Source organism: Quercus robur, chromosome 8 (genome assembly GCF_932294415.1).
Source record: "Quercus robur chromosome 8, dhQueRobu3.1, whole genome shotgun sequence".
NCBI lineage: Eukaryota > Viridiplantae > Streptophyta > Magnoliopsida > Fagales > Fagaceae > Quercus > Quercus robur.
In genome coordinates, this window is record NC_065541.1 from 20,314,898 (window position 1) to 20,341,785 (window position 26,888).

Genomic DNA, 26,888 nt, shown 5'->3' on the forward strand with positions numbered 1-26,888 from the left:
GCTTGTGTGATGCATGGATAATGTTATAATGTTTTATGTAATCTTTTTTTTTTTTTTTGGAGAGTGTTATACATATATTATAGCATATATTATAGCATTTTGTTTTAAAACTTTGTTAGTAATGACTAGTGAGTTCAAGTAATGAGCAAAAAAAAAAAAAAAAAAAAACTTTGGAGTAATTTTGTATAATAAAAGTTGATAAAAACATATTAATTTATTCCATATTATTAATCTTTATAATGTGATGTAATAAAGACCTTCATTACTAAATCTTGTTTTTTTTTTTTTTTTTCTTCCTTTTTTTTCTTCAATACTTTGTCATTTGAGAGGGCTTATGAGGCAGATCATCATGGGAAAAAGGACTGGTTAGCTAATAATGACCAAAAATGTGGTCTTTATGCTTGGGTTGCCCTTGCAGATGACTGTAATTCAATTGGAATTATTGGGGACCACCTACAAAAGATTGGAGATGTTAGGACAATTTCTGACATTATGGAGGAAGAAGCATGGAAGCAGGGTAAACTTGTGTCTAATCTGAAAAACCTCATTGAGGTCAAGAACAAGTGTTTGAAAGAAATGGAGGAAAGATGTACTCAAACTACAGTATCCCTTAGCAACATAATAGAAGAGAAAGATAAGCTCCTTCAAGCCTATAATGAAGAGATTAAAAAGATACAACTGAGTGCGAGGGATCACTTTCAGAGGATTTTTAAAGACCACGAAAAGCTCAAGTTGCTAGTGGAATCTCAGAAAACTGAGCCCGAGCACCGTGGGGGTAGAATTGGAAAAGCGTGAGGCACGGAACGAGAGCGAAAGCAAAAAGCTCGCTAAAGAGATTGAAAAGAATGCTATAAGAAATAGTTCTTTGCAATTGGCCTCATTGGAGCAAGAAAAGGCTGATGTGAATGTATTGAAACTGGCTGAAGATCAGAAGAGGCAAAAGGAGGAACTCCATAAGAGAATAATTCAATTAGAAAAGCAACTGGATGCAAAACAAGCACTGGAATTGGAAATTGAGAGATTGAGAGGGTCATTAAATGTCATGAAGCACATGGGAGACGATGGAGATGTGGAAATTCTGGAAAAAGTGGATATTTGCGAGAAAAAGAAGGAGAACTTGAAGATTTAGAAGCTTTGAACCAAACATTAACAGTGAAGGAGCGCAAGAGCAATGATGAGCTGCAAGAAGCTCAAAAAGAATTAGTTAATGACCTGAAAGACTTAGCTAGCCGTGCTCATATTGGCGTTAAGAGAATGGGAGAACTTGACAGTAAACCATTCCATGAAGCAATGCAAAGAAAGTATAATGAGGAAGAAGCAGAAGACAGAGCTTCAGAGCTATGCTCATTGTGGGAGGAATATCTGAAGGACCCTAACTGGCATCCTTTGAAAGTTATTACGGTTGATGGGAACCATCAGCAAGTTATAGATGAAGAAGATGAGAAATTGAATGATCTGAAGAAAGAATTGGGTGATGAAGTTTACAAGGCTGTGACAGCAACTTTGATGGAGACAAATGAATACAATCCTAGTGGGCGGTATATAATATCAGAATTGTGGAACTATCCAGAGGGAAGAAGAGCTACACTTGAAGAGGGGGTCATGTTTATATTGAAGCAATGGAAAGTAGCTAAACGCAAAAGGGGAATGAGTTGAAGGGAATAATATATTTGAGTCCTGTAACGGAACAATGTAGTGGAATTTGGAAGACATGTCACTTAGAGATGGAATAAGCTGCCCGCTTACATGATGGTGGTGGGTGTTCAAGGCATGTGTTCTCTGTAATTTATTGTGTTTCATATCGGAGGGACGTTCTCTCCAAGTCTCCATTGAACAACTTGTTGAAAGCAACTGCATATTTAGCATTCTTCTTGTTCAATGGATGGGAAACTTGATGGAAAATCTATTTGAAAAGGCAACGTAGCCTTCAATCTAAAACTTGTGTTTTAAAATAAACTTATTTTCTTCCAAAAAAAATAAAAATAAAAATAAAAACCTATCAAAAATAAATTAATTAAAAATTAATTTATTATATTGTAAATATAGTACCATTTGCATTCATTGTGATTTTATATAAACACTTAATTGTAAAATTGGTAGTAGTTTCAATATTTTTGTTTATATTTTGGAAAAGTTCTTTTACACTCGTCTTATATACAAATTCCCAAATAACAGTGACTTTACTCAGAGGTTCACCTTCTCAAGAACCTTGACCATGACTCCATCATGCGATTCTACACCTCTTGGGTTGATATCAATCGTAGAACGTTCAATTTCATCACCGAAATGTTCACTTCCGGAACACTCAGAGAGTAAGTAATCACATGACCTTATTCTATTTTCCTCTATTTTTGTTTTAGAAGGCGTTAGTTTAGAGGGTTTGTATTACCAAAAGCGACATTTTCAAGTGTAGCTTTTCAAAGGCAACTCTTCATTATATACATAAATGGTGTTTCATATTCATTTATTAAGTAAAATGAAAGTTATATGTCTTTTAGAGCATAAACAATGTTTAATAACATAGGAGAAGAAAATCACAAGATTCTTTCAAGATTGCTAGTTGTAGAATTGGGGATTAGTTGTAAATGGTTTTAATCTCCTACAAGAGAAAAATATACGTAATGAGTATATTTTTTAAAAATATTTCAAACTCACATATTTATGTGTAATTAAACATGAGTAATTTTTAGATACTCCCAGAGTATGGAGAATGGTGCTCCCTTCTCTTACATTCATGATGAGGTCTACTCATTAAATTCATGATGGGGTCTACCGTGAATGTAAGAGGAATGAGCACAATTTCTCCATGCTCCAGGAGTACCTAATAATTTTCCATTAAACATGAAATTGATGTGATATTGCCTATCAAAACTAAGATAATAGTGTAATTTTAAGCCATCAACGCCAAGACTCTATTTAATTCTCACCTACCACCACTAGGCAATTAATACCACCAACTCAATCTACACGTTAAGAAGAGATCTAGGGTTCAATTCCTACCTACACTAGAAATTGATTGGTGTTTTGGTTTAATAAAAAAAAACTATCATCAAAAGTAGACGCCAGAAGTTGAAACTCTCAAAAAAAAAAAAAAAAAAACAATGTTAATAAATCCACTATGCATATATGATAATTCCATCAATGTGGTTAAAAATTATCATATGAGATTTTCCCTTTTAAATAATTCCACCCTTTAGAGATTTTTCCTTCCCTTTTTTTATCATATTTATAGATAGAATTAATGGGAAAATTTATTGGGTTAAATTTAAACATAAGAGTTTGACTAATGAATACTCCAATAGATTTTGAAAATTTTTTGGAGTATATAATAATTAAATAAATACACATATAAGTTTATGAATATAATACTTATATATTATATATAAATATAAAAATAGTGGTAAACTTAAAATGGTATACCGATATTAACTTGTATTAAAATATATATATATATATATTTTATCAAATCGAAATAGTCTCTAGTACAGTATTGACTCCGAGTAAGACCTCTAGCTTTTACTCATGAAATTGGTATTTTCTTCAATCATTCTTAATGGTGATTCTGGTAGTTATTGAAGTTTTAAAAAGTGAAGATGAATCCTTGGAATCTTTTGGCCTTTTGATTGTTGATGCTAAGTCGTATATAGATAATTTTAGCAGTATTAGTTTTTCTCATACTATAGATAAGGTAATTATATAACTCACAATCTTACTAGACCTGTTAATGGTTTGTCTATGAACGAAGTATGTTTCTCTACACCTCAATGATGTACTCCTCATCAATTATGGCTGAGTTTTATTAATGAAGTTTTCTTGTCTTCTTCTTAGGGGGGAAAAAAAGGAAGCTATCATTTTTCTTTTTCTTTTTTTCCTTTTTTTTTTTATAAGAAAGCAACGAAAATGCTTCAATTGAGGTACTAAGTTATATAAAAAGTTTAGATTTTTTTTTCAAATTTATTTATCACTTGGATATGTTTATATTCAATTGGAGAACCTAATGTATTGCACCTAAAATCTTATTTTAGTCACACCTTGGGAAGGAGGGGTTAAAAAAATATATTTGAGAAGAGAAAATAATATTAAAATAGAATAGTGATGAGTGTTGAAACTCTGTAAATAGTAGATTAGCTAAACTAACAAAAGTGAGTTTTTTTTGGACTAAATTTAGCTAAAAACCCATTAGGGGAGAAAGGATTCAAGTTGTGAGGTTAACAATATGTTGTAATTATCTCTCAAAAAATTGTTAATATAAATGCTCTAAAGCAATTCACTTATCGAGCTACACCTGATTCTAAAAAAGCTAAGAAAAGAGGTCTAGCCCGGTGATGAAGCAACAACAAGAATCTTTACAAAGATTTAAAAAAAAAATTTAATTAATGGCAAAAGTACTATTTTATTCCCTATATTTTGGGAACATAATTAATTAGATCTCTAAATTTTGAGAGTAGTCAATTTAGTCTATGTTAATTATTTTTAACATGTAATCAATTTGCTTTCTATTGTTAACTTATTAATGGAAAATACATTTGTGACAAACGATTTGAATTATTGGGATGACTAATGTTAAAAGATTAAGTGAGATGCTAATGTGTATAAATTTTAGTGGGTACTTAGAGCATTTGCTTTAGCTCATGCAGACATTTTTGTCTATTTTAGTATATGAATTTACTTTTTCTATTTTAGATATTCACTTTTTAAAACACTTAAAATCAAATTATCTATTTTACATTACATTTCATTAAAATTTTAATTTTTTTAAAAAATTTTTATACATAACAATTATCATTTACTCTCTTCCTTGGTCCTCGAGATATGTAAAGAAATGATAAAAAATTAAATGCGAAATAAATAGTATTCTTATAAATTACATAATATACATAGACTAATATATGTCATTTTAAGGAAAATTAAATTGTGTAAATTTTAAACTTTTTTTTTATAATTATGCATAATGTGAGTGCTATTAAAAATTGGATGGCACATTAAATTTTAAAAACGTTTTTAAATATATCCACCACCCATTATGTCAGCATTTCTGACCTCAGCTCCCACTATGCTCCGTGACGTGAACACCCTGCCTTTACTTTCATGTCAAAAAGAACTAGGCTTTCATTTTACGCGCTTGCTTTGAAAAATTAGAAAAGCGCTCATTCTCTTTGTATAAGTAGGCTCTTACCTCTCACTCTTTCTGTATTGTACCAAAATTTTCTTCTCGGTTTTGAGTAATAGTTGCTATTTCAGATTGTCATTCATCTCTCCATTTTCCTTTCCTTTTCTCTTCTCTCTCTTAGGACTTTCTCAAACACCTACAGTTTCTCACAATCATCACACGGTTCCAACGCCTCTCTCTCTCTCTCTCTCTCTCTCTCTCTCTTAACTCTTCTACCTCTGTTATATACATAACAGATAGCCACAACACCATGTCAAACCTCCACCTATCCGTCTCTAGACTCTCTAGCTTCGGCCTTTTCCTCCTAATCCTCTGTGTCCCCACCTACGGTCGCTTCCTCACCCAGTTCCATCCATTATCGTCTGATCTAATCTCCGATGGGATCCACAACCACGATTCCGGTTGGGGTTCCTACCTTGTTCTCAACCGACTCTCCGGCGAGTCTTCAACTTGCGACCAGACTTACGGGTTCTTGCCGTGCACGACCTCGTTAATGGGAAACCTGTTCCTCATGGTGGTGTACGGGTACCTCATGTACTTAGCTGCCAAGTCATTGTCCGATGGGAGCGAGCACTTGCTGGAAATTCTTGGCCCTGGTTTTGTGGGCGGTCTGGTGCTTCCTATTCTCGGTGCTCTTCCGGAAGCCCTCCTCGTTCTCGGTGCGCACATAGTTAATCGTTTTAAAAATAAAAACAATTTTGGGAAAAACTGATTTTTTAAATATTTTTATGTGAAAAGAGAAAAACTGATTTTTTTTTTTTTTTTTTTTCAAAATGTTATATTAACAACTGTACTAAGGCACTTGTAATTCGTACCTTTCTTTTTTTTTTCACGGCTACTGTGGGTATGGTTACCACAAAGTTCATAATATGGGTATACAAGTATTACTATGCTAGAAAAACCAGGGCCCTAACTGGTTTATGAATTATAATTATCAAGAGAAATGATTTAAGGATTAATTGTCACATCATTTATTTACATTTTATTGTTATTAGTTTATTTTAAACAACATTATATGTATTTTCATACATTTTTTCACCTACATATATTTTCAAAAAAATAAAAACTATTGTTCAATCCCCCCCCCCCTCCCAAAATAACTCTTTACCCCATTCCATTCGGATGCTAACCCCCCGTGCCTCTGCCCACTGCCCCTCCTGTCCCTTCGGAGCCAAGGCATGCCTTGGCCTTGGTAGCATGCCTACCTTTACCTTAGCAGCGTGCCCATGGCGACGTGTGATAAGGTTTTTTTTTTTTTTTTTTTTTGGTTTTAATGTTATAATTTTCTATTTATCCCTAGTTACATACTAAATAATAAATAACCACAACTTTACAATTTTATAACCATTAAAAAATGAAAATTTTATTATAAAACATACAAAATTGAAAAATTTTCCTTTCTTTTATGATATGTTTGGAATGTCAGGGTTTCCCTTCCCTGACCTTCCATTTTCCTCCATTCAAACAAAAGGTTATAGTATTTTTAACTTGGCGACGCCATCCTAAACTGCCCAAAGACCTCCCAAAATCCCTAAAAAGCTTTTTTATAACCATATAAACTCCAATAACATCAAAAGGCTCCTTCAATAAATGGGAACTCTAATACAAAAAGGCCATAAATCAAAATGATACATAAGGTTCAAATATAAGTAATCTCGTATTTTGTGTGTGTATAAATATATATATATATATATATATATATATATATATATATATATATGTATGTATGTATGTATGATCTTTTGATCCCAAAAAGAAAAAAGAAAAAGCATATGACCATCTTATACGGAAATTATGCATATAAAAAAGAAAAAGAAATTTATGTGATCCCCCTATTTTGTAAAAATATAAAAATGGGTCTTGAACTGAAATAAAATTACACACACATATATATATATATATATATATATAACTTAATAAATAAGGCCAAATTAGTTTTGTAATAACCAAGTTTGTTTAAATTATAGGCCAATTCTTTTTTCTTTTTCTTTTTTTGAATTCAATAGTTATTATATTAGAGGAAAGATTTGAAAATTGGATGTCTTTTTTGAAAATATTAGGAGATACTACTAATTGAGTTACAAGATTCTTGACAATTATCAATCAATTCTTGGTAAAAATTTTTTAGTTCCATTATCACTCAATTATCTTAATTTTTCATCCAAAAAAAGATCAAAAACTATGATTGGATGGAAATAATATTATTATAATATTATATTCAAAATTAGAGCTTTTTGAATAAATGTATTTTTTGTATTAATTCATATACTCGTAAAAAAATTATAATAATTTTAATTAAAATTTCTAAATAAAAGTATAAAGATAATAGTTAATGATCTCTAATTCAAATACCATATACTCTTTTGTTAGTGTAAGGCAGATGGTAAGATTATGGTTTCAAGACATATTGCTTGTATAAACTTACCATTAAAAATATAAAAAATAAAACAAAATTAGGAAAAGCATCAAAATAAATCTTTCTTCATATTTTTTTGAAAGGCCCTTGAGCTTTCAACAAATTAAGTTCTAAACAATTACAGAAAAAAATTGAAAACAACTATCTTCTTTTCTTAATGAAAAAACAACATTTTTGAAGCTTGATTCTAAATTTAAACTCTACAATATTTTAAATAAATTTCAATAATATATATATATATATATATAAAATATATATTGAAAGGAAATTGACTATTACTTTTTTTTTTAATATAAATTAACCTATTAGGAAAATATTAATTCTAAAATATCATCATACGCTACCGCTAAAAGAATATTTTGGCCTTCACCACTGAATAGGTTTGCAATTATTTGTGTATCATTTAGATGCACTATAGGCGAAATCTTGTAAATGATGCACAACTTTTTTTCCCCTTTTTGGGGAGTAATTTATTCCTTTTTTGCCCGGTACCATTGGCATGATATATATGGCCACGTGTACACAAGATTAACTTTTAAAATAGAACTTATTGGAATAATTTTTTTTTAGAAGAATATTAGAATAATTAATTTGAAAGGAGACATGGGTTAATCCTACAGAATTTAGTGCAATTCAATCCTTTGCTATTGGTTGCAGGTTGCATGACGAAGTTTTCCAAAAAATTTCAATATTCATAACTTGATAACCATCATAAATCAAATTGCTGACCTTAGTTGGCTTACCGCTTAAGTCTCATCTACTTTCATTTTGCTCAAGAATTAATCATTTAATAATAAATATTAATGTTTGTAAGGTGTAGGGAGTAAGTGTCAAGATTCAAGTTTTTAAGAAAAAGTTTTATACACATATACACTTAAATTAAGTTAGAATAAAATTTCTATCTTTTATCTATATATATTTTAGAGATATATATATATATATATAATCATTTAATAATAAGATTTTTTTTAACCTCTTGCTTTGTTAAGAACCTTTTTATATGACTCTCTCTCTCTCTCTCTCTCTCTCTCTCTCTAAGTACTTTCATACCAACCTACACTTGCTCATTGATTTTATAATGATCTAATCAACTCTCGTGTTGTATAGTATCGGGTATTTCCGGAACTACAGAAACTGCTCAAAATAAAGTCTCTATTGGAGTGGGAATGGTAGCTGGGTCAACTGTTATACTTCTTACAATAATATGGGGATCGTGTGTTGTTGTTGGGAAGTGCGACATTGTTGATTCATTTGCACAGGATACAAAGGATACAAAAGGGTGTAGTTTAACAAGTATGTACTTAAATTGAATGTTTTTATTTATTTATTTTATTTATTCCCTGCACCCCACACCCCATAAGTATTTATATTTGTAGAGTGATCATCTCATCATGAGTGTACGGTGGTTTTTCTTCATTATTAATCTTTAAAACTACTTATTTTTTGTGTATAAGTTCAAAGAGTTGGCTTTGTGAGTCCTTTATATTTTTTGGTACTTAGAAACATTAAAAAAAATGGAATACAAATCTTCTATGCCATTTTTTGTGTTTCACATTATACTCCATAAATCTCAATTTACCATATATTCACTTGATCCATATAAAATAAGCAAAGTTTAAAATGAAAAAATAATAATAATAAAAATAAACCACATAGCTTACCATGATTGCTGAAATATAAAATGAAACTAAAAAAATGAGACAAATGATATATATTCTAAAAAATGCATTTTTTTCTCTTTTCCATGTGGGGTGGGAAAGGGAATCCCAAACCTATACGTCTTTGGTGGCTTTTTAATTGATACGGCACTATAGGATACTTGATATTATAAAAGGTAGACAAGTAGAAATGGTTCATAAACAATCCAAAGCATTAGGTTGGAGGTAATTGAAAGTGCACTAATCTAATTACTAGGTGCAAAAACAACCCCCAAATTTTAATTACAGTTGGATTAATTTTATGCGAAATACAATTAATAAACCAAAACTATCAATTAAAGCATGTACAAGCATAATTGAATAAAGCAAATAACCAAGGGAAGTAGGGAGAAGATGATGTAAACTCAAGATAACACCGGATGTGTTATCAAAGAGGAAAATTGGAGAACCCGATAGAGAAACCTTTTTATGGTTTGACAAGTCGAAATGATCCACTAGTAAATCAATTAGAGTACATAAATATACAAAGACCCTCCAAGCCTAAGCTATCTAAAGTACTTGAATCCTCCAAACTCCTGCTACCAATGGACTTGATGAATTCTTGTCTTCACTAGGTTCCAAAATCCCACATTACAGCCGATTGTACCACCACGTCTTACCAGCTAAATATGTGGCTAAGCTTCAATGCTTTCCAAGGTCCAAAACACTCTTAACACTTAGATTATGTGAGGGTTTTTTTTGGATGAAATCCTATCTCAAGGTATGACAATTGGAGAGGTAAGAGAGTAGAGAAAATCTAAGATATTTGTGTAGTAGATTGTAGGCTCACAATTACTGACTCTCCAATGGTGTTTCTAGGGTTTCTCTCCGAAACTCTTCTTACAATTTTGTGGCTAATGAGGGTATATACAGTGTGGTGAAGGAGGGAAGGGTTGCACACAAAAATCATGCTATCAATGTGTCTTGCGGCTCACTCGTGGGTTGGCCTACCCACGAGATACCTTGGCATAATAGGTTTTTGAATTTCCTCATAAGATCTCAACCTACTTGCGAGCTAGTCGCAAAACCCTCTATTTTAAGCAAATCTTCACCAACTTGAGACTAAACATATATACAATAAATCCCAAAAAATACAAGCAAATAATAAAAGGAATTACAAGTAAATTGACACAAAATAAAGCCAACAAGACTAACATGGAAAAATCACAACTTAATAGTAACAATAGAAATTCATTAAGTACAAACCACAAGACAATGCTTGGGTTAAACATAATAGTAATATAATTCAATGTTGGTAAACATGTGAATCATACTTAATTATGCATGTAGGTCTCTTGAAGCCTAGGCGCAAAGCAGAAACATGCATTTGAAGTAAATCGCACTTTTTTCAAATGCAGTATATAATAAACTTTAATAAAAAGGATTATAGCATATAATGAAATAAATAAATCAATCAAAATAGTAATATATTTTGATTATTAACTAAAATAGATGGTACAATTTTACACAAAATTTTTCAGTTTCTTAAAATATTTATATAGTAAATTTGAAAACAATTATTGATAGACGATATGATAATAATTTTGTGAAGGTCTGGACATTATGTGTACGGAGTGTACTTCATAGAATGTGAAACAATAATTTTCATTTCTATATTCCCTTTTATTTTAGATGGATGGTATCATACATGGACCCATTTAATATGTAGAAAACATGCCTAAACCGTGTCATCTTCTAAGTGCTTTCCATTCGGATTTCTGAGAGTTGGTTGTGGTAGGTTAAACTTATTATTATCCTAGACCACTGAATCATTTTCATATATGTCCTGTAGAGTGAAATGTTTTGTAACTGTATAATTAAATGGTTCACAAGGATTCATAACCAAATACAATCTCACATCTTTGCAGAATCTGGCATTAGTACTGATGTTTGGACTAAGTATGCTGCATGGATAATGGTCATATCTGTCATCCCACTTTTAGTTGTTCAAATACCGCAAATTCTCAATTTAACTTTAGGGAGGCACTTCGCAGTCTTGATTGGGCTTATTGTCTCTCTTCTTCTATTGGTTTCTTATATCCTTTATCAGGTACGTGTGCCTATAATTATATTTTCTTTGCTGGTTGGTAACCCAGTTCCATCTCCAAATTTTTTATTCTTTTATAGATAATATGGAGTGATCAAAAAATTTGTCTAATCATATGGAATTTTTTTTCAACAATTTTTTAGATTTTGTTCTTTAATCTGCACTGAACTTGGTTAGAACCAGTGACCTCTCTTCAAGCTCCAATTCCTGTTCTGGAATATGGAGTAGACTGTATCTTATCTAGTTGAGGGAGAACATTGGCTGGCTTCTTAATAGGCTTAAAAATTCTAAATGGTAGTTTGAATTCTGACCTCTTAAGCATTTGCATATGCATGGGATTAAATTCTAAAACATATATATATATATATAGATATAATTAATAAGAAACCATTACATATTTTAGAAATGTATAGTTTAAAAAAATGTGTAAGTTAATACCATGTATAATTTGAATCTATTAAAAAAATTAACCATGTAATTATGATTGTTTTTAATTATATTCGTGCATATGCAATGAATTACATACTACTAAATAATATGATAAGAATGTTTAAATGAAGTGGTGAAAGAATAGAGATTGAGATGTTGAGTGTATTGTAAAGTGGATTGGAATAATAGATAAAGTAACATTTTAGATAGTATAAAATAGATATTTTTATGCAAACCCGGATGCAAATGCTTAAGAGGCTTAGCAATGCTAAACCATTGAACTAAGCTTTTCTTAGGAGAAAAGCACACAGAACTAATAGTTCAAGAATATTTGTGTTTAAATGGGTTTCAATTAGCTTAATTGGTAAAGTTTCTGATGTTTGAATAAGAGACCTGGAGTTCAATTCCTACATACACTAATAATTGATTAATGTTATAATCTAATGATAAAGAGTTATCATCAGAAGCGGACATTATAAGTTGAAACTCTCTCTAAAAAAAAAAAGATTTATGTTTTGATATTTTTTTTAAAATATAATTATTGCGGCTGATCAACGATTGGAATAGTTTGGAGATATTTAGATTTTACAACCAAAAATTCTAAAACTTTTAAGTATAAAATGTAAATGCTCCCAAACTTTAATGACTATGGTTTTAATGTCTGATTTGAAACGTCTGATTTGTAAGTTTTGACATTACTATATGATTGTAGTCGTTTGGATAAGTAAATTTGAAGGAGTATTTTAATATCTGAGGTAGCTTGGCCATCTTTTCTGGTTTTAATGTCTGAACTTTACATATTATGGTTTACTTTCTGATAGAGAAAGTTAAAAACATTGTGCAGGTCCTTCAGCCTTCGATCCAAACAAGAAAAATTGCTTATGTGAAGTACATGCTTGTTATATTAGAACTTCTAAAAAAACTTGCACCGGGAATGCAGCTCATGGAGAATGGTGAACCTAACAAAGACATCATTGAAAGGTTAGTTTTTATTTATTTATTAACAGAAAATTGTTCTTTAATTTTTATTATTTTGTATTTGATGAATTTTTTGTTGGATATTATGACAGGCTGTTTTCTGAAGTTGACAAAGATAGTGATGGACATATTTCATATTCTGAATTGGAAGCATTGATTGGTGGAATTCACTTTCAACAGATCGAAGTGAATCATGATGATGCTATAAATAAACTAATGGATGATTTTGATACATCTCGTAATTCTCAAATTGAAAAGGTGGAGTTTGTCAATGGCATTTGTAGATGGCTATGCAAGATAAATCAGACTGTTGATCGCGATCCTGAACCTTACTCATTTAATAAGATTTTTGATGACTTTCACCAGGTAAATTGAGTTGTTTCATATTCATTATCTTCATATCAACAGATTCTTAATTAAAAAACTTTCTTGGAAATTTATACGCAGAAAGCAAAAGATGAGCATGCTCAGTTGGATGTGAGGGATCCGCGTGATAAAAAAGTTGAGGGTGTTAAGAATTCCAAATGGACCTCTATCAATAAGGCAGTACTATTGTTATTGCTTGGAACTATCATTGCTGTTGCTTTTGCTGATCCCCTGGTAGATGCAGTTGAAAACTTCTCTGATGCCACTAGTATTCCTGCTTTCTTCATCTCTTTCATTGTGCTGCCTTTGGCTACCAGCTCTAGGGATGCTGTGTCAGCAATTACATTTGCTAGCCGTGCCAAGCGGGCAGCAGCCTCATTCACATTTTCTGAGGTTTGTTTATTATTCCCTACTCTTCTTGTCTATGCTATGTTTATTGTTTAGTGCTTACTCTCTAGAGTTGATCATACACAAATAAATTACAGAATTGCAAGATATGTATTTAATTGTGATATTAGTGTATTAGCTAGAGTCCCAATATTTTAAACTGCTATTGCGAAACAAAAATTAGGACAGTAGTACTACATCATTTTGATATGTGGATTTTTAAATTTAAATTAATTTTGGCACTCCTCCCTCTTTCAAGAATCGGAGGGTGAGGTCCTGGATTCTAAATTCATTGAGTACATGTGTAACTTACAAACTAATCAATATATAAATCAATTACTTTGGGTTGTTTTGAGACTTCACTGGTGGGTGGAACCAGTTACCGAGACTCAGTACCCATCCTTGGAAGTCAAGGAACACCAGGCACTTCAATTCTGACCATAAACCTGAATTTAATTTTTGGTGGCCTTAAAAGCTCTTTTAGCTGACTAAACAATAGAAAAGTGTGTATCTTGCTTTGATTTTCTCTGTGAACCTGATCATTTTACTGGCTGTAAAAGGCAGAACAATCCATCAAAATATGGTTGTTATTGATGACAAGTTGGTAGTATGAATTTGATATTATACCTCTGTTGTAGCTTTACATCGACAATTTTTTGTCTGTTACTTAATCTAATAATAGGTCTATCTAAACATATTCCCGTATTTGACAGGCAGCAATGAAAGCAACGATGTGTATAAGTTATGCTTTCATTTGAAATTATTGATTTTTCTAGAGAAATTCAACTGCAAGTGTCATAAAACATCTATTTCTTGCTGCAGCTATATGGGGCAGTAACGATGCATAATGTTCTCAATCTCCCAGTCTTCTTGGCCCTTGTTTACTTCAGGGGATTGACATGGGATTTCTCATCTGAAGTGCTGGCTATTCTTATTGTCAGCATTGTGATAGGTGCCTTGGCCAGCTTCCGCACCCATTTACCTCTGTGGACTTCTATACCAGCTTTTCTACTTTACCCATTCTCCCTGGCCCTGGTTTATGTTCTTCATTACGTTTTTGGCTGGTCATAAAATTGCGGATGTCCGAAAATTATGATCGGTGGGTTACACATTTCCTGTGTGAAGAAGAATCAGGGTTGTTTCTTTAAATCAGCCGTGCTTGTTTAGCTTGCTTAAGAGAGTTGTGTGTAGTTTAACTTTAGAGTGGAGTTTGTAGTACATCTTTGTATTAAAAGTTAGAACCTCATTTTCTCTCGTCTTTTTGTTTCTTAAAAAAAAAAAAAAAAAGGGGTTACATATGCTTGTTTAGTGTGTAAAACATTTTAATTTTAGTAAAACATCTAGATTATTAGTTTCCCTATGAAAAATAAATAATTGTGCGTATGGTAACACAATTAATAAGAAACTCTATAGACACAACAAATCTCAAATGTGGCAAATTATTTTATTTTAAAAAATAGAGCATATTTTCAGTGGTAAGTAAAAAAGTAACTTACATAATAGGTTTAGATAAGAACTTTTTGGTGAAAGACGATTCATTAAAACAAACTAAAAGGGAACAACAGGATCAGGACAAAGCCTGCTAACATACACTCCATTGAGATCATCCTCAAAAACATCCAACAAGTCCACAGGCGGACTATGAAAAGAAGAAAAAACACTATCTAGACTAAAACTCATTCTAGCAAGGCTATCCGCACATCTATTCGCCTGACGGAAACAATGCTTCACACGAATCTGAGAAAACCGACCAATCAATAGCCTACAATCATTCAAAATAGGAGAAATAATGTTGTTTTCAAAAGCTGGCTTGTTCAAAATATCCACAATAGCTTTGGCATCAATCTCAATCTCAAGAGAAGAAATATTCAGGTTGCAACACAAGATAAGACCCTCACTAGATAAGAACTAGTAAAAGCTTGTCAATTCAACTGTTGGGGAAAATGTTATGATTTTATATATATATATATATATATATATATATATATATATAAAAGATTTCTCCTTGAATTTCATACTCTGACACCCATTAGTGGTAGTTTTAATTTTAGTTTCGATACTTTGTGTACAAAGAACCAAAAGAAAATTCCGTAAATTGATAGTCAAAAAAATCCAATGGATTTGAACTTAAGCATAATTATTAATTAATTATTTGGTGAATATTTTAGTGAAGTTGTCACATGATCCATGTAATGAGATAGTATGAGACACATACAAAACTGTCACCTGTGTAGTCTGCTAGATCTCATCAGACTCATGTTTATTTAATTGAATGTAAATAACAAGCTGCATATTTCTGGGCTCAAACTTTTGGAATCAGGTTCTGTTTATATGGTCCAGCAAGATCTCTTACCTTTAAAAAAGAAAAAGAAAAAAAGAAAGAGCTTTCTGTGGATTTGATGTCCAAAGCTTTACAGTCATCTTAGAGCCCATTCTGAATTTTCACATGGGAAAAGAAAAGGAGAAAGAGGAACTCTTTCAATATCCAAATTTAATCTAGCCATTTTTAAGGTGATTCTCAAGTTAAACTCTGCCACTCTTAACTCTACTGTGAATATGTTATTGTAAATAACGTATCTAATATAAGAAATTATCTCACCTCTTTTATACTGTGGAATTTATGTAGTGTAAATTAGCCCAGGTTTTCAAAAAAATAGGAAGAAGATAATTAGCCCAAAACAATACAAACTTGGGCTATCTATTGCATCTCTTTCGTCCCTAAATAGGTTTGGGATGGGCTGGTTCCTTCTGCGTTTTTTTTTCTCTCTTAGTTGGGTTTCTTAATCCATTTATTTTATAATAAATTACTCTAATCAATTTGGTGGAGGAAAAGGCTTGGCCGTTAGGCCTACATAAAAGGACCTATTAATAAATTAAAAAGGGAAAAGGACGTGAATTGAATATGATATTGGATTGAGATCGGGTCCACATGCTTAGGGTATTGCACCCATGCCCCGTGGGCCCAAAAAATGGCAATGTCAATATCAACAAGGATGGGCCTTTATCGTCCCTTTTGATGTTGTAGGTGTAATGTCTCTTTAATCAATTAATGAATTGAAAGCGAAACTAAAGCCAGAGTCCCAAATAATGTGTGTTGTCGAAAAAAATGTCCTGAACATCTGCTTTTTTTTTTGAGAATGTGTCCTGAACATCTGCTAAACTTTGGGTTTGTTGTATTTACACCATCTGAATATTTATTTTAGTCAATTTAGTACATAAATTTTTGTACGGTAGCAAATAGATTCTCTTAACTTTATCTTTCACAAATTTAATGTAGCCATAAGACCCCCTTTAATTATCCCCCCTCCTCCAATTTATATTATTTTTGTACTAAATCATTAAGGAGAAAAAAAAAATTAATGAAGGGGTTTCACTACTACAACATAAAAGCTTAGGGGAATTATTGGTACAGTATCAAAGTTTATGTACTAAATATGCTAAAATAAAAGTTAAGAGAGTATTTTATATAGTACTAAAGTTTATGCATTAAATTGGCTAAAATAAAAGTTTTGTAAGTGTAACTATTCCAAAATTCAAGAAATATCCAATTATTTTACCCTAAATAATGTGCAAAGTAGTGACATGCATTCATAAATTTTAGTAACTTATGTCCTTTGTTTTTTTTTTTACTGTATCTATGGATGTATAACCTATGTTTCAAGTTTCAATTGATATTTCGTTTTGTTTGACATTTGGATATCATATTTAGAAGGAAAAATATTGGAGAAAGACATTTTTTTTCTACAATCGTCTCCATCTACAATTCGATATGCAAACTTTTATCTTGTGACTGGTCTATGATATGTGGACAATAAAGCCGTCGGTGACCTTCGCAAAATTATTTGGCTATCCTCATTGGAAGTGGGAATCTTTGCAGCCAAGTGGCCTACTTCATCTTCTCAAACAAAAAAAACAAAAAAACAAAAACAAAAAATGTGGCCTACTTCAAAAACTATAATATAGATAGTGTCACTTTAGATATATTGTTTCATAATCCATTCAAACTAAAGGGTACAATTTAGGGGATATCAGACTTAATTAAAATAATTATAGGTCAATTTGGCCAATTATTCAATATTCTAGGATTAATGCTTTCTCATTAATATCATCTCATATCAACTATAGATCCTATTGTATTATTACTATTGTTATGAAAGAATGGAGTATTGTTTTTGGAATAATTACTCAAGCTATTTCAATATTGTATTATTAGGACCTATTATTATTGTGAAAGAATGGAGTATTGCTTTTGGAATAATTACTCAAGCTTCTTCAATATATAAACACATAGCTTGTAGACCAAACACATTTAATTGAATAATGTTGGGTATGTAACAATTTTTTATAAACTGACATGTTACCATTCAAAAAATAATAATTAAAAAAATCAAAATTTATTTATTATGTTGTTAAAGTTGCCCCAATCTTATTCAATGTCACGTCTGTTTGTAAACCTTAATTCTCTAGTAAAATTTGTAATACTTTTAATTTTTTTTTTCAATTTAATTTGTTAGATCTTTAGTTTAAGAACATAGTTTACCTCCAATCTGGACTTGCATGAAGATTCATAAAACCATTAATGTGTATTTTTGGTCATGTATATTTAGTCAAATGACTAGTTTAAATTATTTAATTGGTCATGTGATTAGTACATTTTTTGATGGATTTTAATTGGTCATATGATTAATACATATAAATGGTTTTATAAATTGCCATTTATGGATATGATGCCAGAAATATACCAATTTTATAACACCCTTCAATTCAAATTTGCAAAAGATGTAATAATTCAAAGGAAAACTTTATCCTTAATTAAAAGGCAAATATCAAGCTAAATAATTGTTGCTTTTGCTTTTATTAATATAATTTTTTTAAATAATTGTGGATACCTAAGTTGTTATCATTTGTCTTCTTCTTTTTTTAATACAAGTAGGACTCTTTGCCTTTGGCTGCTATTCCACTCCCTGTATTAAGAATTGATGAAACCTCATGAATCGATAAAAGGTAGTGTGATGGATTGAACTGAGACCTTTGACTTTTAATTAAGATCCAGACAAGTGAGTCCATCATTCAGATGCCCCATGAAGATTATCATTATTAAGAATTGATGAAACCTCATGAATCGATAAACGATAGTGTGGTGGATTGAACTGGGACCTTTGAGTTTTAATTAAGATCCAGACAAGTGAGTCGATCATTCAGATGCCCCATGAAGATTATCATTTGTCTAATTAACCTTGTACAAAAAAAAAAAAAAAAAAAAAAAAAAAAAAAAAAAACATAAAAATGACATCAACACATTGCGTTGTCACTTCCTGGGGCCAATTAAACTTATAAATTGATGGACAAAATTCTTCACTTTGTATGTTATTTAGCAAAGCGAACCCTTTTGTTTGTTTTAATTCCTTTATGTGCATCTACTATCAATTGCAGTAATTATCTCATTCTCAAAAAAAAAAAAAAAAAAAAAAAAAAAAAAAAGCTATGCACTAGAACAATTAAAAGATATCTTAGTCGATTTGAGGTGACTACCTACTTGAACTTGAGAAAGGAGAATTGAATTTTATGGTCAATTGATTCCTTCTCTTAAATAGTCATGCATACAAGAAATGCATTAGGGGTGTTCAAAATTTAAACTAATTCAAATTCAAATTACAAACTGATAATCAAATACTAACAATTAAGCAAATCCTAAAACTTCCAACAAAATAAGAAGAGCTTTTATTGATAATTCCTAATTTCCTATCACTAAAAATCCTACTGGACGAAGCCAACCTTAGCCTCTGTTATCCCAACGTTTTTTTTTTTGGTTTATTCTCAAATGTAACTCGTTTATATACAATAGTCCAAATCATTGGTGAACAACAGATATGAATCATATGATATTTAATAATACATGACAAGCCACAACTTGCACCCTGGCCCATTTGTGAATTACGGGTGGTATACCTAAATGCTCAGACTGCTTTTTATACCACAAATTGAAACCAAAAGGACATGGTTACAGTTGAAACCAAAATGACAATCACAACGTCCCAGCTCTTTTTCTTGGTCTTCACAGCTATACTTTTCTCTTCTGCTCATTTTTCTGCTCAAAGTTCCAATGAAGACGAAGAAGATGTAAAAAAATCCCACTTCCCAGATGGTTTCCTCTTTGGAACAAGCACTTCATCATATCAGGCATTATTTCTTTTTCTTCCTCTGTTTAGTTACAAATGAGCTTCTCTGTAATTGTTCATAAAATCAAAATTGCACAGTATATGTTTAATGTGAGACTTAATACACAACTCACACACTTCAACATAATTTGGGGAATCACAGGTTGAGTCTGAGATTTCTTTGATGCAATTAATATGTTATAGGTTGAAGGTGCATATCTTGAAGATGGTAAGGGTGCTAGCAACTGGGATGTATTTTGTCATGTTCCAGGTAAAGATACATATAAATATATAATCACTTTTCAGCTAAATGCACTTTGATCAATATTGACTGTTTGATTATTTTAATGTTCAGGAAATATAATGAATAATGAAAACGGGGATGTTGCTGATGATCATTACCATCGCTACCTGGTATAAAGCTTGACATTAATTTTTCAATTCACAAACCTTTGAATTAGTCGGAGAAAAACTGATTTTAGAATAAGAACAAAACTTACTTACAATACTTAGGTTACTTAGGTGTTGTTTCCTAAGTTCTCCTCTTTAAGATTCAGTTTTTTATTTTTATTTATTTAAATAGAAGTGTATTTTTAATTAAGTACAGTCACACAGCTGAAATTTAAAAGAGAAATCTAAAAACCAACGTTTAAGTACTGTAACTAAATTTTCCCTTTAAACTAATAAACTAATAAACTCTTGCGTGATTTCTTGGGGATAAGTCATTTATGATGTTTAGTGAATTTGGTTTCTGAAGTTTCAAACTGTGTAAAATGATCCAATTTGGTCTGTAAGCTAATATTGACGTGGCATATAAAATTTTTTAATGAAAATATTGCAACTTTTTTAAAAAGATGATAAATTTAATATAATAATTAAAAAACATGTCTACATACATTACTTTAAATATTATATGCTAGCGATCTATTGGATTAAAAAAAAAAATGTCACAGGGCAACCACGATTCACATGGCCACATTTTGAATTTCTCGATTAACTTATAGTGAGCTGTCATGGTGGCTACGTGACCTTTTTTTAATCCAATTAGTCTGTGGGCATGCGATCTGTAACTGTAAGTCATATAAACTATTTATTATTGTAAACATATCAAATTAATCAAATGATATATTATCATACGTGTAGATTACAAAACTTATCATTTTTCAAATCTTAAGGATATGAAAGTTGAAACTCTAATAAGGAAAAATTAATAGAATGGAATGAAGTTCAATGACCAAAATGGTTGTCCATCCTAATTCCTTCTATATGCACAGGAAGACCTTAAGATAGTGCAGTCTTTGGGGGTAAATGCATATCGGTTCTCGATTTCTTGGGCAAGAATCCTACCTAGTATGTATCTGAATTCTAACTTGTCATTTACCCAATTATGCCAATTCATAATTTTACCAACTTATTATTTCTTGACCTTAACAGGAGGAAGGTTTGGTGAAATTAACCCAAGAGGAATCAAGTTTTATAACGAAATCATAGACAATCTATTGCTCAGAGGTAACCTTCTAGGTTTCTTTAAACAATTTTCATATCTTAATTTCTTTATAGTTTGATATTTACTTATTTCTAAGAGATATTTAGAATTCAAATTGCTTCGCCCAATTATCAAATTATCAAAAAAAAAAAAAAAAAAATTTATTTACAATTTATGGTCTTGAAATAGCAAATATTAGCAAATGATTTGATGCATGATGTAGGAATTCAACCATATGTGACCATACAACACCATGACATTCCGCAAGAACTCGAGGTTAGATATGGGGGATGGCTCAACCCTCTGATACAGTAAGTCTCAAGTCTCTGCGTTCTCTACATCGCAACAAATGCATTATCAAATAAATAAATAACTAATTCTTCTTCAACCACACATTTTGTCACAACTTGATGCATGATATGTTGCACTTCTTCCATCACATTTTCTCCACCATTTATAGTTGCTCATGTCATCAAGTTAAGACAAAAAAATAAGAATAATGTTTTCAAGTTATGGCAATTGGCAAAGAATAAGAATAATGTTACATTGTTAAGTCTATAATATTTTCACAACAAATTTTATATAGCAAACTACTTTTTTGTTTTAATTTAGGTGTACCACTAAAATGACTTTTTGCCCACTAATAATAACTTACTACCTAAAATTTATTATGGAATTGTTGTAAAAGTATATTGTGGGTAGCATTATTAAAAAAAATAATTTTTGAGACACCCAATTGCATACTTAATTTTACAACTTGTTGACTTGTATGATTATGTGTCTCTTTAATTGTGAAATTTGGTGTCAAAATAAGTATGAAATTCTGGCTTAATTTGCCATGATTTTTAAGGGCTCCCTATACTTTGCATCCCACTCCTAAAATATTCAAATTTTCTTAAAATCTTACCCTTTAATTTGTTTGTTTGTGCCTAATAATAATGAGTTATGTAGTTGAAACCTAAAATATATGACGGCTTTGGTGTAGGAAAGATTTTGTGTATTTTGCCGAAATTTGTTTTGAGAAGTTTGGAGATAGAGTAAAGTACTGGGCCACAATCAATGAGCCGGGCCTCTTCGTCAATAGGGCCTATATATGGGGAACATACCCACCGGGTCACTGTTCAAAGCCTTTTGGAAATTGTTCTTCTGGCAATTCTGACATAGAGCCTCTTATCGCCATGCACAACATGTTGCTATCACATTCCATGGCTGTTCATTTATATCGTAAGCAATATCAGGTAATTTTTAGTGGGCAACAACCAACAAGGTTCTTATATATTGTTTTTGTCACTATTATATTATGCTATTAGGAAAATGATATTGATTAATAATTCATATAAAGATAGGAAAATAATAAAATAAAAAATTAATATTTTGACAGCTTTTTTTATTTTTTATAAAACTAATGTCAAAAATTTCTTAAAATAGATTGTTAACTAATATTCTAAGGGCATTAGTTAACATAACCCATATTATTATTATTATTATTTTGAAGCCGCATATTATTATTAGCATTATTATTCTTTGGTGTTTTGGATTGTTAAGTTAGTAAAAGATTGTTCCTCAAAAAAAAAAAAAAAAAAAAGTTAGTAAAAGATTGATTTTCGTGCAGATGAAACATGGTGGGTTTATTGGGATCGTTGTAAATGCATTAATGTATGAACCCCTTACGGATGAAGAATTGGATCGGCAAGCTGTTAATAGAGCATTGGCATTCAATTTGTATTGGTAAGGATTAAATTTAGAAAAGCTCTAAAATTATTAATTCTATTTAAATATTTACAAATTTATTTGAAAATAAATATAATTGATGTTATATAATTATAATATATATAAATTTCTTAATTATGATTTTATTTTATCACTTTATGTTTTAAAAGTTGACATATTATTTTATTGATCTATGTAATAAAATTTATGATATTTTAACATCAACTTAAATTTTATTTCACATCACATGAATTTAGGCAGGTTACATTCCTCCAAATTTTGAACAACGGTAAATATGGGGCTTTAATTAGGAGCATTAGAATAAGGTTAAGTTTGGGGTCGTACGAGAAATAGGTAAAACTTTGAGGTATTCATTTTTGCTTTATTATTTGGGGGGGTGCGGGGACAAATATGCATGTCTAATACTCTAATGAAGAAAAAAAAATAGAGACATTTTAAATATGAGATGCCCTAAGATATGAAAGTGGGAGAGAGTGATGGGAAATACAAGAAAACAATGAAAGGATCAAGAGAACAGTAAGTTAAAATTGACTTGATTTTGAAAGCTAAGAGATTAAATAACACAATTACTAGTTGAAAGACTAAAAAGTGATGGGAAATACAAGAAAACAATGCAAGGATCAGGAGAACAGTAGGTTAAAATTGAATTGATTTTGAAATTTAAGAGATTAAATAACACAATTACTAGTTGAAAGACTAAATTAGTAATTTAATTAACATTAAAATAGTAGTGAACTTTTACTTTTACAAGATTCTTTAAATTCATAACTACTTTATGATGGTTTTACAAATATCACTCTTGAACTATGATTTGAGTGTCAATTTGTTTTTTGGATTTTTTAATTTGCATGATTAAACTTTGGATATTAGGTCTGTGAGAAATTAAATCAAATTTCTTTTAACATTTTCCCTTACATCTTAATAGATTTAACCAGATGATGTACACATAGTGCGCATACTAAATCCCTTAGGATTTAATTTGAAAATATTTACAAAATATTTGGTCTGTCACAACTTTAATATCTAGGAGCTTAGTTATTGAAATCCAAAATTGACACTCATCTCAAAGTTCATAAGTGATATTTCTAAAAACTCACTACTTTTTAGTGCCATGTTTGCCTTTTAGGGTTTTTTTTAAATCCTTTTTATTAACAATTAATGACAGTTTTATTCCCAACTATTTGCGGTTGACTCTAAAACATAATTTGTTTCAATTTATTATAGAAAATTGTTTCAAACTCAAAATTCTTAAAGTGAACAATATATATATATATATATATATATATATCACTTTAAATTATTAATGCGACAGTAGTTTTTTTTTTTTTTTTTAATGACTTGGAACAGTCGATTTTATTCTATACATGCAGGATACTAGATCCCCTAGTGTTTGGTGATTACCCTCCTGAAATGCGCCATATACTTGGAAGTGAATTGCCAAGGTTCTCCCCTAGAGAAAGAAAACTTATAACAGGCAGTCTCGACTTCATTGGCATCAATCACTATTCAACTCTATATGCAAAAGACTGCACCCATTCTGCTTGCACTGATGGCGAAGATCGCCCAATCCAAGGCTTTGTAAACACCACAGGATATCGAGATGGCGTTGCAATTGGAGGACTGGTATGCTAAATGCTAATATAATTGTTCCCTAGCTAGCTAGTCCTTATAAGTTTCCCTCTATTTGTTTTTTTTTTTTTTTTTTTTTTTTAAAGTGCGTTCTCTGCAAGTTTTCTTGTTTCTTTGCAGACTGGAATGCCAAGGTTTTTTGTCGTTCCAGAAGGCATGGAGAAGATCATTGACCACGTTAAGAAAAGATACAATAACAAGCCCATGTTTGTGACTGAAAATGGTGAGTGTAATAGCCACACTATTTTATTTTTTCCCCCTCTAAAAAGAATGAATTAATTTATGCATGTAATTCTAGTTTCAAGTTTAATTATTTGACATTTTTACCTTAACATATAGCATTATTTGAAATGCTTTTTTTTAAGCACCTATTAGGTGTGAAAAATGCCTCCTGCATTTTTAAAGTGTAAATACTGATGGTAATGTCTCTTGAATTTTAAAGTGTGACATTTCAATCTTTAACTCGTGTTCAGGGTTTACGCCACCAGAGAAACAGAGTGAACAGGTGCAGGACTTACTAGAAGATATAGACCGAATCAAGTTTCATAAGGCCTACCTTGCTGCTTTGGCCCGAGCAATAAGGTGAGAATGAACAGAATCTTAAAATCAGAGACCTACCTTGTTCCAACCACATGAATAATGTCTTTACTCAACGAATTGAAAGTTCAAATGAGACATTGTTTAAATGGCACATGTATTTAATATATGTGTCATGTTTTCTTTATGTACATGTGAGTTAAGAGAAAGTACTAGGATAGTGCATCCATCCAAGTTGATAGCGTCATACCCTTATTGTGTATAGTGGTATTTTTTTTTTTTTTTTTATAATTATAAATACAATACAATTTTAGCCTAATAACATCCATTTTATGATAATCACTTTTTATTATTAGGTCAAGACATTAATTAGTTTATAATGTTGATGGGATTTAAATTTTGAACTTCAAATTTTTTATTTGAGACCAAAAATTTTACTAATTGAACTAACTAGCTAGAACCCATTAAATTTTAATTGTAGTTAGAATATACAATAGGTTTAAGTTTAAACAACTCTCATAAATTAGCTAACTCAGAACAATTAGAAATTTAATATTTATTTTTATTTAAAAAACTAAAGGTTATTTCTTTTTGCATATATGTAATATTTTCATGACAGAAATATATGTAAAAATATAAACCATTCTATTATTTACTTAAATGGTTTAAATTTATAGATAACATGATTTTTATTCATCAATTAATAATAATAATAATAATAATAATAATACTTGATTGATATCAGAATAAGAATTTGGTTTGGATGATATTGACAGGAATGGGGCCGATGTGCGAGGATATTTCATATGGTCCTTGATGGACAACTTTGAATGGGTACATGGTTACAAAAAAAGGTTTGGACTTTACTACGTTGATCGCCAAACGTTGAATCGCACTCCGAAACTTTCTGCTAGATGGTTTACAAGTTTCCTTACTAACAATAGTCACAGCAATAAAGATGAATTTTGGGGGGACTCGTTCAGAAACAAAGACATGCTTAAAAGATCAGGCGATAAGAAAGCAGATATATAATTCTATCATAAAATCATTCTGATTTGCTTTTTATTATTGTTCTGTTATTCGATCTTGTGGTGCACAGCCATTGTTTATTTGATTAGATGATAACGAATAAGCAGTGAGGTTCACTAAAGACAAAATGTTAGAAGATGCAGTAAGCATGATTTTAAAGATAAACGATAGTGCAAAATGTTGTGGCAATGTCTCCCTCTATTTCGGTGTTACATTTTTTTGTTTTTAACAGCAATTATCAAAGAGGTTTGTGCTTATAATTTTTCCGAAACATATCTATTAGACCAGCTATATGCTTTATGGACTGAATATTGGGCTGTAAATAAGTACTGCATATTTATGATGAGTATAGGAAAGATATGATTTAAAATGAGGAATCCATTTAAAAATAAAGGTGGCCCATATTGATGAAAAGACGAGGGAGAGTCATATGAGATTATTTAGTTGTTTCGTCATAAAAGTAGGTAAGAAATGTCATGTTATCTCCATAGTGAAATAACTAAGTCATCCACAATTTAATTGTCTCTTTGAACTGAGATATTGGAATCTCCAAATTAGTTAGATAGGTTTTTTTTTTTTGGGTGACTTTAAAATATAGGTTCTAAACCTATTCCCCTCCATGGACAATTTCTCGCTCTCTAATCAAACCTTTTTTAATGGATCTGCTATATGACTTTTTTTAAGTCAATTGAAATTTTCCTTTCGAGAGAAATTGCTTCACTATTTTGTTTCTATCTATATGTCAAGAATTGATGATGCTGAAAAATCAACAGTAAGTCACACAACCTCACATGCTCGAAACAATACTTGTAAAACGAAAAGAAAAGA

General features: G+C 30.8%; 2 protein-coding genes and 1 pseudogene across 2 annotated transcripts; all 3 read left to right on the top strand.

The window, feature by feature from the left end:
• The first annotated feature begins 321 nt into the window (after positions 1-321).
• Positions 322-1,902, top strand: LOC126694940 (protein INVOLVED IN DE NOVO 2-like; annotated as a pseudogene).
• A 3,278-nt stretch (positions 1,903-5,180) lies between these two features.
• Positions 5,181-14,807, top strand: LOC126694941 (sodium/calcium exchanger NCL-like). The gene is made up of 7 exons (XM_050391498.1): positions 5,181-5,829; positions 8,694-8,879; positions 11,152-11,333; positions 12,604-12,740; positions 12,830-13,103; positions 13,185-13,496; positions 14,313-14,807. Exons 1-7 carry the CDS (start codon positions 5,421-5,423, stop codon positions 14,559-14,561), a joined length of 1,749 nt encoding a protein of 582 aa, XP_050247455.1. The 5' UTR covers positions 5,181-5,420; the 3' UTR covers positions 14,562-14,807.
• Positions 14,808-19,419: 4,612 nt separating this feature from the next.
• LOC126694942 (beta-glucosidase 18-like) lies at positions 19,420-26,249 on the top strand. Its single transcript, XM_050391499.1, has 12 exons — positions 19,420-19,670; positions 19,853-19,919; positions 20,004-20,062; positions 20,923-20,998; positions 21,083-21,157; positions 21,358-21,445; positions 22,120-22,372; positions 22,747-22,862; positions 24,236-24,488; positions 24,615-24,717; positions 24,968-25,076; positions 25,808-26,249. Exons 1-12 carry the CDS (start codon positions 19,488-19,490, stop codon positions 26,061-26,063), a joined length of 1,638 nt encoding a protein of 545 aa, XP_050247456.1. The 5' UTR covers positions 19,420-19,487; the 3' UTR covers positions 26,064-26,249.
• The last annotated feature ends 639 nt before the right edge of the window (positions 26,250-26,888 follow it).

Excerpts from the sequence above, each read along its gene's own strand:
- LOC126694941 (XM_050391498.1), top strand. The coding sequence starts at position 5,421 with ATGTCAAACCTCCACCTATCCGTCTCTAGACTCTCTAGCTTCGGCCTT. Across the intron at positions 5,830-8,693 it reads GGAAGCCCTCCTCGTTCTCG|TATCGGGTATTTCCGGAACT; the intron begins GTGCGCACATAG and ends CGTGTTGTATAG. Across the intron at positions 11,334-12,603 it reads TTTCTTATATCCTTTATCAG|GTCCTTCAGCCTTCGATCCA; the intron begins GTACGTGTGCCT and ends AACATTGTGCAG.
- LOC126694942 (XM_050391499.1), top strand. The coding sequence starts at position 19,488 with ATGGTTACAGTTGAAACCAAAATGACAATCACAACGTCCCAGCTCTTT. Across the intron at positions 21,446-22,119 it reads TGGCTCAACCCTCTGATACA|GAAAGATTTTGTGTATTTTG; the intron begins GTAAGTCTCAAG and ends GCTTTGGTGTAG. Across the intron at positions 22,373-22,746 it reads TATATCGTAAGCAATATCAG|ATGAAACATGGTGGGTTTAT; the intron begins GTAATTTTTAGT and ends ATTTTCGTGCAG.